Below are 12098 nucleotides of genomic sequence, written 5' to 3'. Positions count from 1 at the left end.
TCTGCTGCTTGCTTTCGCTCTACCTCATAAAATTAAAGTGAGTGATAATTTGTCTCAGGATGTACGCTGTGCACACAGCCACGGACTGCCAGCACCTGCCCCTGGGCGTACACACACGTAAGCTCTATTTGGAAAGTGTAGTTACATACAAAGACTTCGTCCTGAAATATGAATTAGAGCAGACAATTTTCAAAACTGTAGAAGAGCATAATTACTCTCTTTGACGCGGCTTAATCATTTTGTGTCTAATTGCCATTTTCTCTGTTTGGAGGTCCATGGTGAGTAACCAGCTACAAGTCCTTCCTGAACGTCTGTGTGCCCAGATGCCTCTACTTAACTGGATGTGAGTATTCGTTAAGGATTGAATTTGTTGTATGCGTATGCTAGGATTAAGGAGGGTAGCCATAAATTTAATTCAGAACTATCTTTAAAATCCACCTAACGTGCCTCTCCCAAACCAAAATCTTATTGTCATTTGCTGTTTTTAAACACCTGTGAGGAGAGGGGAGGTGTCAGGGGTTTGGGTGGGTGTGCTCAAAGTACATGATACACTTACACAACCTTGTGAAATAAAATGAGAAAATACCTTTTGAGGTCAGCTGTAACACAGCACTTAGGAGGTTGAGACAGGAAGACTGAGGACGTAAGCCAAGCCTGGCTTACCCAGTGAGCGTTCTGTCTCTAAAAGAAAACAAAAGAGGGGGGCCTGGAGGGATGGCTCAGTGGTTAAGAGCACTGGCTGCTCTTCCAGAGGTCGTGGGTCCAAGTCTCAGCACACACACACACACACACACACACACACACACACACACACACACACACACACACGCGTAGCTGCTCACAACCACTCGTAAGTTCCAGGGAAGCTGATGCCCTCTTCTGTACTCTTCAGGCACTGGATATGTGCCACACAGACACGAACACAGGCAAGACACTCCTACGGGTTACATAAAAATAAATCTTTAAAAACTAAAATGAGGGCAGGCGGTGGTGGCGCACGCCTTTAATCCCAGCACTCGGGAGGCAGAGCCAGGCACATCTCTGTGAGTTCGAGGCAAGTCTGGTCTACAGAGTGAGATCCAGGACAGGCTCCAAAACTACACAAAGAAACCCTGTCAAAAAAAAAAAAAAAAAAAAAAAACTAAAATGAACAAGAAAGTCCTTGGAGTGTCCCCAAACTCGTAAGGTCATGTTCTGCCTTGGCCACCAACCTGTACTCATCACACAGTCGTCCCCTGACAGCAGCGTTTTCTGCTCTTCCTTTTAACACCCGACCGAGTCTCATGAGTCCACTTGAACTCCTTTTGTCTTCTCTTGCTTGTTCTGACCAGACTGACAAACAACAACCAATGCTGAGAAGGGACATTTCAGTCACCGTATGTGTGCTATGAAAAACAGCGTACTTTACGGAACAATCGTCTTCGATATCCCTTACCTACTTCTCTCGGCATTGGCCATCCCTTGCCCATCGGCTCTCTTTAACCCCACTTTCCTCCACATGCCCTTCCGTCCAGATGTAGAAAAACCACAATTCTAAACCCATCTCCAGGCTCATGAGCTTCTCGAAGCTTTGAAAGGCTTTCTTCCTCATCCCTCCCAATGTCCACTGAAACATCACCTCCAGGATGCTGTCTCCACACACTGGTCAGCTTCAGAGGATGCCTATGTGTTTCCAACCCCACCCCAGGACTGAGACCACGCCCACCACGTGATAGGTGATCAGGAAACCCTTGTCACATAGGTGCACTAAGCCTACCTGCTTAAGAGTTCCAGGACTTCACCACCACCCACTCTGCCTGCCACATACACCTCCCTGATTTTCTGCAGCAACCCAAGGTTGTCAGTCATCAAAACCATACATCACCTCCACAGCTCTTCTCGTGGTCAAATTAGGTGACTGGGTCCCCCTAAATCGATAAAATGTCAGTATCTCAGCTTTCACACGCACAGGTGGGGTTGTGTTGATTTGCTGACTCTAATTTCCATTTATTTATTTATTTATCTTTCACTAAAAGGTCTGTAAGCGATAGAGGTTTTTATATAAGTGTGCCACTGTTAAAAGCAATAGAAATGATGACCTGAAAACTATGAGAATAAAACTCATCAAAAATTCCATCACTCAGGAGGCAAGAAGCAGAAGGATCAGGAGATCAAGCCTTCCTCAGTTGCATAGCCAGTTCAAGGCCAGCAGGCTACGTGAGGGGACTAGAAGGGTGTGCTTTTCTTGTACCACTACATGTGAGGTGGCAAAGCAGTTGATCGGGAGTTCAAGGCCAGTCTCAGTTCCACAAAGTCTGAGGCCAACCTGGGATCCATGAGATGTGGTCTCAGAAATGCTCAGGAATTGAACATATTCATTTACACACCGGGAAACGACAGGACAGGGGGCAGACGGACCAGCAAGAGCACACCTCCTAATCCTCCCCAAATAGCCACCAAAGGTACCAGGGATTCACGTGCCTAAGAGTCATTAAAAGCACCACTTACAGTTAACAGCATAGTGTCCAGCCCAGAGGGACTCTTCCTTCCCTTCTTTCTTTCTTTCTTTCTTTCTTTCTTTCTTTCTTTCTTTCTCTCTCTCTCTCTCTCTCTCTCTCTCTCTCTCTCTCTCTCTCTCTCTCTCTCTTTCTTTTTTTTTTTTTTTGGTTGTTATTTTTTCCCCCAAGACAGGGTTTCTCTGTGTAGCTTTGAGCCTGTCCTGGATCTCACTCTGGAGCCTAGGCTGGCCTCGAACTCACAGAGATCCGCCTGCCTCTGCCTCCCGAGTCCTAGGATTAAAGGCGTGCGCCACCACTGCCCGGCTTGTTTTTTGTTTTTTAATTAAGTTTTAGCATCAGTTGGAAAGAAAAAGGAAACATAATATTAATTATAGAAATCCCACAAGAATTAGGAAAGATATATGACAAAAAGGATAAAACAAGGAAGGAAAGATAAAATTCAGAACTATTCTATCAATGAAAAGCACCCCTAAGTGATGTGGATTATCCAAAGGTGTTTGAAGTGTTTTCCCTCCGTGGCTTTCAGGGATCTGGCAAACAATGAAATAAAGTACCTAACGAACTCCACCTTCCTTACGTGCGACTCACTCACGGTTCTGTAAGTACACGTGGCTTCAGTACGACAGGAGCCCTGTAGATGGGCAGAGTCAAGGAAAATGCTGACCATGGATTGCAAAGTACTGTTGTGTTTCCAGCCTTGATGTGAAAGTTCAGTAGGGAAAGGGGGTGGGGAAAATGAAATCCTTCACCTGAAAGTGGCTAGTACTCATCAAGCTAGGTACCCCCCAAGCCCAAGAAAGTGGGAGCAATCTAATGCGTCCCAATTGGCCAAAGGTTGAAGGTGGGTGCAATCTAATGCATTTCGACTGGCCAAAAATTCTGACGGGTGACTCTGATTGCTGATTGTGCCTGTCCTGGGGGCGGGAAAGGGCAGATGAATTGGCCAATTGGCACATTTGCATTGGCAAGCTAAGAAACACGAGTAGTTTGTGTGCATTGTAATGGCAGTTTTCCGGGGATAGTAAGCACGCAGCCACGCTTGCTGATTAAATGTGTGACTAGAGAGAAACGGGAACAGAATTTAAAAAGAGACACTTATAAAAATGATCAGAAACCAAACCAATGTGACTTCACAGACCACACTGGGCCCAGCAGAGCTTCCGAAGAGACATGGGTATGATTTTCCTCGGGGAAAGTCTTGCCCAGCTCCTGCTGAGTCCCCAAAGGAGGCTTATTAAAAGGCCCCCAGCAGTGGCGTCTCCCAGCAGGAGCTGATTGCCACAGCAGACTAACTCTCACCATGTTTTACAGGTTTCTGCCTAGAAATCAAATTGAGTTTGTTCCAGAGAAGACATTTTCTTCCTTAAAAAATTTAGGAGAACTGTAAGTAGCATGTTCTTCTGGGAAGAACATGATTGCTTTCTTCCAAGATTATTAATCTAAATGACGAGGGAGACTGTATTTCTACTTGGAACAATCAAACTTCTGTAGGCTATTAGATATTAAAACCCAATTAGGAAACCCTCATGATCCTGAAGTCAAGAGCATATTAAAATCCTGTCCTGGGATTGACGGGGAGGCAGACTGCCCTGCTTTCTCTGCCTATTCTCCTTGGGTCAATTCCATGTATATGTGTGTTGGGGATTGGTCTTTTAAACACGTTAATGATATTTCTCTAATGGTCGGTATGGTTAACTCTCAATAGAGGACGGATGAAGCGAGACATGATTGATATGTTGTTGGCTGATTATATCTGGCCAGAGGAATGTCTGGCTCTTCATATTCCCAAGAGGTCATGAGTTCTGTAGCTGGTGAGGCAAGGAGACAGGTCTACAGTGAGGACAGGGTCACAGAAACGTTTTCAGACACCTCACATAACTCTCTGTCCAAATACATGCTTTATAGCTTTAAGGCTTTGGAAAACCTCTGTTTAGCCGTGAATTTATTGCTGCCTACATAACTGAATCACTGGAAGTTAAAATTAAATCTGTGATATGATACACAGTGATAAGTAGGATAGAGACCTCATCCTGCTGATTGGGGCGATAAAAGGGTCATTGATGTCTCAAGCAACCTTTCCCCCATTCTTTAGGCCTAGCTCTGGAGGACTGGGGCCAATAACTCAAAAAAAAAAGGCATTTTTAAACTAATTATAGTAATTCCATGAAATGAATGGGCATCATAAATAAAATCCAGAAATGTCTAAAGTGACTTGTATAGATAATGTTTTGTTCTTGAACTGAAAATCATTCTGTGTCAAACTCCCGCAGACAGTTTGTTCAGCAGTGGGTCTCTTGGGGGCTCGTTCCTGGTCAGGTCTGGGGAAGGAATGTGGATGTGGGTTACAGAAGCCAGAGGCAGATGCCTGGGATGGCGAGTGGCTTGTAGCATGTGTGTGTGTGTGTGTGTGTGTGTGTGTGTGTGTGTGTGTGTGTGTGCAGCGAAGCAGTGACTCCAAGGCTTCCACTGCACTCTGGGAAATAAGGCCTTGAAGCTTGTGTGTGGCCCTCACCTCCTGTCTCCCGGGACCCTTCCGGGTGCATTTCCTCTACAGCTCCTGCATATATTTTGTCTTCCACCCATGCTGAGTCATTTGTGGGTTCCTGAAGACGATGTCCAATCCCAGGCATGGGTTTCTCTAACCAAGCTCTACTCACACCTTAAAAGTTGCCCTTCCTTTACTAAATCTAAAATCCAATCCTTACGGCTTTGCCAGGCGCTTCCTAATTTCCATAACCAAGACTGATGGCTCCGCCCCTTGTCATTCATCTTTTATTTTGTTTCTTCCTTGTCTTATAATATTTGTCCGTTTTCTATCCCTGTCACAAAATAGCCAAGGCTGGATACTTTATGGAGAAAAGAGGTTTGTTTAGCCCAGGTTTAAAGGCTAGAAGTCTAAGACCTGTCAGTGAGATCCATTCAGCCTCTGATAAAAATATCGTGATGAGGATGTGCAGAGGGGGTCACGTGGTGAGACAGGAAGTGAAAGAGATAGTCAGGAGTCAGACTCCCCCCACCTTTTTAATTCACGCAGGAGCTACCGGGAATCTCACAAAACTACCTCAGTATTTTCTGAGGGTGCGCACACAGAGGCGTGGCCACTCCTCACTAGGGCCTTCTTTTTGAAGGATCTACACCTCAACATTAAAGACCACACCTCCCCTACATGAACCGCTAGGGAGCGGACCACATCCAAACCATAACCCTGGCTGTTACTGCAAATCAACTTCCCTAGGGAAAAACCTCTATAGCTATTTCTAGCTTGCCCATATCTATCAAGATCTCAAGAATAGTTAAGATCTTATACTTTGGGGCTGGAGAGAGGACTCAGCAGTTAAGAGCACTGGCTGTTCTTCCAGAGGACCCGAGTTGGGTTCACAGCATCCACATGGCTGCTCACAACTTTCTGGAACTCCAGTTCCAGGACATCTGATGCCCTCTCCTGGTGGTCGTTAGTGCTGCACCCACATGGTATGCACACATATAGGCGAAACACCCACACACATTTTTTAAAGATGTTTTACTTTATACTTAATTAGATAATTGTACACAGGTTTCATCTTTAACATCATCTCTTAGATGTTTCAGACCCTCCACAGATCTGTGCCTCCAGTTGCAACAGATCTCTTGGCCATATTCTCTAGAGTCACTACCCTATGATTCTTTCTAGACTGGACAATGGTATCATATTTCATTAGAAATACTCAATTTCTTGTGCAAAATACAACTATAAAATGTAACTAAACCACTAGGGGATGTAGCTCAGTGGTAGAGCAATTGATCAGCGTGCACAAGGTCCTAGGTTCCATCCCCAGGAACAAGGTGGGGGGAAATACTTAAAATATCTAACTTTATCCACTCAGGATTGTCTGAGTAGATACTGGGTGGCTACCACTCATTTAGATGGAATGCAAAATAAATAGAAGATGCAAGTCTTGACCTCAAAAAGATTAGCTGGACAAGCAGACGTGGAATAAGTGGGATTCACAGACATATGGGTGATAGATGTGAGCAGAGTGTGCGCCAAACAAGAAATGAATCAGGGGTCAAAGGGGTGAGAGGAAATTCCAGACAGGAACAGGATGAGCATGATGTGCCACATGGTCTGCCAGTGATGGAAAAAAATCCCTCCGCTGACTCTTGGGATGTCACCAGTTCGCAAACTGGTTGAACTGGATCCATATTTTCTCTTGCATCAACTGGGAAGGTGTTAACTGTGGGGAGAGATGCCCAAGCCATTTATCCCCGTTGTAACTGTTTTTGGTTTTCACTGTTGTCAACAGGGACCTGTCTAGCAATATGATAACAGAACTACCAGCTCACATTTTCAGCAACCTGCATCTTCTTCAGAAACTGTAAGTTCCCTGCCTCATCATCAGATTTAACTGGCAACATCTTAGCCTTCCAAAATAATAATAACAGCCATGCTTATCCCCCCCCTTCCTCTAATGATAAAAAAGGAACCTGTCGTCCAACCCTCTTCTGTATGTCCACAAGAACCAGTTTGGAAGTCTCAAACAACTTCAGTCTCTGTAAGTAAAGCTCTCTGATTACGCCAGCTATCACCACAGCGAGGCTGTCTTGCTTAGCGACATATTTGATTCTAAGTGGGTGTTTCTCATGCCGGAGCAGGAGTACCCACAAGACGTCCCTAGGAAAACCTGACCATCACTGTCCACTGTCCGTCATGAACTAATTCATAGCAAAGTTGCTCTTACAGCCACTCAATTGTGCTGCTTCTATCTGTGTTTGAAGCTACATATGCATCCATCCTGAGAACTGGACTTGAAGGGAAAATCTAATCCCATGATCTTCACAAAGAGTTAAATGTGTAATGATTTCATTTTGGAAAAGAGTGGCAAAAATAAATTCTCTAAGACTTCCTTCTTTTCCTCTGTCATCTCTCTCTGGAGAAATTATAGAATAAAAATTGGTCTTTACTTTTTAATAAATGAAAAAAAAATCCCACAGAGGTGAACATTCAAACAGTTGGTGTTGTTTGGTATTTTACAGCTTCAACCAACTTGGGCTCTGTTGGTACCAAGAATTCTGCCAATTATCCTTTCAATTCTGTTGTTCCTTTCTCCTGGGTGACCATCTGTTGGCTCAAGTTGCTTTGTCATGACCAGAAACCTTGTTATATTACCTATTTCAGCCTAAAACGTTGTTTTCTTTGACTCCAAAGATTGATGCTTTTGTTTTTGTTTTGCTTGTTTGAGATGTAGGACTTTTGTTTTTTAGTTTGATTTTCTAAGACAGGGTCTCCCAGAGCCCAGGCTAGCCTCAAGCTTACTGTGGAGCTGAGGATGACCTTGAACTTCTGATCCTCCTGCCTCCACCTCTCATGAGCCAAAGTTGCTGGTCTGTGCACATCAACACACCAAGCTCCTTCCAAGTACCAATCATCACCATCACATTTCCTTTTGTTAAATGGATTTCTACTAGGAATTAACAAAAGATTAACAAAAGATTTGACGATTTTTTTTTTCTTAGCCAATATTAGTGAGTATCAGCTAATGGGCAGCATGGCCTTTGCCCTTAGAAAGCTAGAGTGTAAATAACCAAAGTTTATAATATATTATTGTAATTTTTCCAAAGATTTATTGATTTATTCATGGTGGGAATAGGTATGTGGATATGCATGCCAGTGGCTTTGGAGGCCAGGGGAGGGAATCAGATCTCTGGAACTGAAATCAGAGATGGCTGTGAGCCACCATGTCGGTGCTGGGAAGTAAATCTGGGTCCTCTGGAAGAGCAGCCAGTGCTCTTAATCACTGAGCCAGCTCTCCGGCCCTAACCTGTTATATTTAAACTTAACAACAGACTTCAGACTATGGACATGATTTTTCTCCAGATGGGCATTGCTATCATATTTCATTATAAATATATTTTAAATATTATAAATACTCAATTTCTTGTGCAGAGCAGTCCTATGTAGGAAGATATTTAAAGTGCTGGGGAATGTAGCTCAGTGGCAGAGAACTTGAACGGTAAGGTTCTAGGTTCAATGTACAGGTTTCTAAAAGGGAGACTATCCAGCCACCATATGGTCCTTTCCAAAAGTAGTAGCGGTGGGGTCCACATTCCTCTCTTTGTGCTCTCATTTATTTATTGTCTAATTTCTGTTTCTAAGACTCGCTGGTACACATATTTCACCCTGGACACTGACTCAGGCATCGCACTGTCTTACACACAGGACATAATGGCCTCTATGTTGTAGTAGCCGCACAGTCCACACAAAATGTCAGTGGTGATAAGGGAAGGAGAAAGCTGGAGAAGAGATGAAGTGGGAGGGGAAAGGGCTTTTAGAAAGATCTCGGGGTGTTTCCCAGAGGGGTCCCATAATGGTTCTATAGTATCAGTATCTCTTCAAGTTCTAATTCTGGTCTAGCAAGCAAGGAGATTCCTCTGTGACGGAATCACTGGGCTAAGGAAAACTCAAAATCATGTTGCAAAATCTTCATTTGGATCAGCGGAAAGCAACAGGGTAAAAGCCTGGTTTTTAAGGGCAGCTTTTCCCTGTTTGTCCCGGGAGAAGTCTGTGGCTCTTCCTTCACAATGTCCTGAAGGACTCGGAGACCCAAAGCTTTAGAAGCTCCTGGATAATTTCAGAATGTCCCGAAGCCTGCTGAAGCTCTTTGAAGATGTGTTAAAGAGCCTGGGGGTAACAAGATTCTCCCCCTGGGGTCTGAGTAAATGATGGTCCTGAACAGTTGACTGATGGCTCTTCCCACTGCCAGGGGAAAATGAATATTCACACCCTGATTCCCAGTGGCCTCACTTTAATGGTGTTTTCAGTTAGAAGTACTATGGAATGAACCCCTTGAACTTCAACAGCAGTGTTGATTAAATCAAAGTATAAAGATAATGTTATACTCACATCAGACACCACTGCAAGTTGATCTATGGATTATTTGTTTGTTTGTTTCTTTGTTTACCATTTCTGGGGATGGAAAGCCAGAACCTTGTGTTTGTTGGGCAAGCGTGCAACCACTGAGCCACACTCTCCCAGCCCCTTGCCATTCCAATATATAACACCAAAGTGTTATATTAGAACATAATTTTGCATTTAAGTGGCATGAAAGCTCCTACTTACAGATTTCTATATTAATGATAATTTTCTCAGAATGTCTACTATGAAATTTTTATCCATATTTGAATAGGTAACATAAAATTGTAAAGCATCAAATTTAAGATGTAACAAAAAAAAAGAAAGAGAAAGAAATGATTTCAAAGTGTAACCCTAAAAACATTAAACCTATTATATATATTTTCCAGAGACCTGGAAAGGATAGAGATTCCAAACATAAACACAGGCATCTTCCAGCCCCTGAAGAACCTTTCTCACATGTATGTATATTTGAAGGAATAGAGGGAAAAGAAAGCATGATGAATTAATTCAAATATTCTCATGCTCAACTGTCTTAATTGTCACTGAACTGTGTTTGTATGCAACAGACGTCTTCTTTTCTACTGAGAACGTTTTAATTTTCTCACCTTTGGTCCCTGTTCAAATAGAGTTCAATATAATGATGTGCCGACATGAATGACCCTTCTCTCTGGAAACACGATGTTTATCCAATTGAGGCCCACTAAGAGCTCAGGGTACCAGAATGCCACACATTACATCAGATGAAGCCACTGGCTAAAGGGTACTCAGGAGACCTGGAATCATTAATTCACTTCACATGGGGGAGCAGTCGGCTGCTCTAAGATTTGGGCTATGTAGATTCCAGGTGTTGTTTCTCTAATTAAGTGCACTGCAAAATGGAGGTAATTAATCTTTATCGTAGTTTTGTTAAAGTCACTTGAATATATATGACTAAAGTGCACTGTGTAAGTTGTGTTTCATATATGTGTTTTTTAACATGATCATTTCTTTATCAACTGTATATAATCTATATGTTCCTAATTTCAAAATTAACTATTGTCATCCACAAAACTAGGGAGAAATCGATGTAAGATCCCAAGTTGGGTGCAGCCAGTCGATGAGAGTGTTGATGTGAATTCAGGTGCATTTTGGGGGGAGAACACTTTGGTTCTGTCTGTGCAGGTGTGGTGCCTCAAAGACAGGTGTCCAATGCGTATCCGCGGGCTTTTGTTCCTTTCTCTTCCTGTGGCACCGTTAGATAAATAATTAGTGAGGCTACCCTTTACTTGCTGCAGGCGGAAGGTGAGTCTTTCACAGAATAGAGAACTCCAGCCTTTTCAGAATTCAGTGAAGCTGCTTTTGTAAATGCCAAGGTCAAGGTCACAGAGGGACCAACACCAAGCAGAAAATGAGCTAGTTTAGCCACACCCCCACCAACGGGTCTGCTCTTCTTCCCTTCCTTGGCCTTTAATCATTGAAACGCCCCTGCCTCCTCATCCCATCCCTCCCCCCTGCCCCTGGTCACAGTGGGAGGACCGATGGGGCTCTTTCTGAAGACCCTGAGCATAATGGGATCCTACAAGGACCAAAGGGTCAAGTTCATGCCGGGCGTCCAGGGTAGGAAAAGAAGCCAAGAAAGTCAGATGCCAAACTCCTTTCATTGGATGCCAACTGCTAGGAAGCTGGACTATACCCCACTTGGGGTAGAATTTGCCTTATATGCCTCCAACACACCCAGCATTCAACAGTCCAGCATCTTCTTGCTGATCTGAGAAATGTTTGTTGGGTCGTTGGCATCCAATAGGCACAGAGAGACTCTGCTGAGGGAGGGGATAGTGATGAGAGAGAGGAAGAATGTGCCGGAGAATTTGCATTTAGCTTTCAAAACGGAGTAATTGATCCAATAAGTAAATGCCTATTAAATTCCGTGGCAATTCGTGGAACAAAGTGAAGAGATAGATGATGCATCTGGATGGTCAGTCATGCGCACTTGAGACAACCTGAATACATCCAAAGGAAAAGCAGAGTCAGGGCTCTGGGAAGGGGATGGGCCTGGCTTGTGTGGGGTTAGAAGGCCACTGTGTTTGGGTAGACGGAGACCAGGCAGCTGAGGACACCCAGACATACAATCTTAAGCGGGCTCCACGTAGTACCATGGGATCATCTAATTGCTGGTGTGGACACTGATTTAGGAGATGGTAAAAGTATACTCAGCCGGGGGGTGGGAAAGATTGAAGTAGTGAACTTTAAGACACAGTACAAATGCAGTGGATGCCGTGGGAGGACATCTAAACACACAAGTTTGGGGTGAGCTGGCCCATCCCACCCTCGAGATCCTCCATGCCCAGACTACAAACGCATTGACCCCAAACAAACCTCCATTCCCCTCTAGAATTTAAATCCTTTGAAGAAACTCTGATCCAAACCCCGTGTTTAAGGTGACTGCTTCTCCTCCCAGCTCCAGAATGACTCAGTTTCCCTGGTCTCAGACTCTCCCCTCTTGCCAGCACAAGGAGAAGGCTAGATACTCACTGTTCACTGAGAATATTTTTTTGCGAGCCATAGGCTCCTTACAGTGAAAGCCTGGGATGTTGGCTAGAGATCAGTTTTGTGACAGTGATCTGCTTTTTAGAATGCCCAGTGAGAACTAGAATACGACATCCAATAAGGCCCCACAGTAGAGTCCCCGTGAGTTCGGATCTCTCCAGTCCCCCACACCCTTGACTCTC

General features: G+C 44.0%; 1 protein-coding gene across 1 annotated transcript in view; it reads left to right on the top strand.

Moving 5' to 3' along the window:
* Positions 1-12098, top strand: part of Rxfp2 (relaxin family peptide receptor 2) — a 62429-nt gene that overhangs the window by 39874 nt on the left and 10457 nt on the right. The window contains exons 9-14 of the mRNA XM_006979605.4: positions 272-343; positions 3025-3096; positions 3810-3881; positions 6782-6853; positions 6959-7030; positions 9777-9848. Of these exons, the coding sequence (XP_006979667.2) occupies positions 272-343; positions 3025-3096; positions 3810-3881; positions 6782-6853; positions 6959-7030; positions 9777-9848 (432 nt within the window). The remainder of the gene's footprint in view (positions 1-271; positions 344-3024; positions 3097-3809; positions 3882-6781; positions 6854-6958; positions 7031-9776; positions 9849-12098) is intronic.

This window comes from Peromyscus maniculatus, chromosome 23 (assembly GCF_049852395.1).
Source record: "Peromyscus maniculatus bairdii isolate BWxNUB_F1_BW_parent chromosome 23, HU_Pman_BW_mat_3.1, whole genome shotgun sequence".
Classification (NCBI taxonomy): Eukaryota; Metazoa; Chordata; class Mammalia; order Rodentia; family Cricetidae; genus Peromyscus; species Peromyscus maniculatus.
Note: the sequence above shows the minus strand (reverse complement) of the source record. Positions and strands in the feature narration are given on the sequence as shown.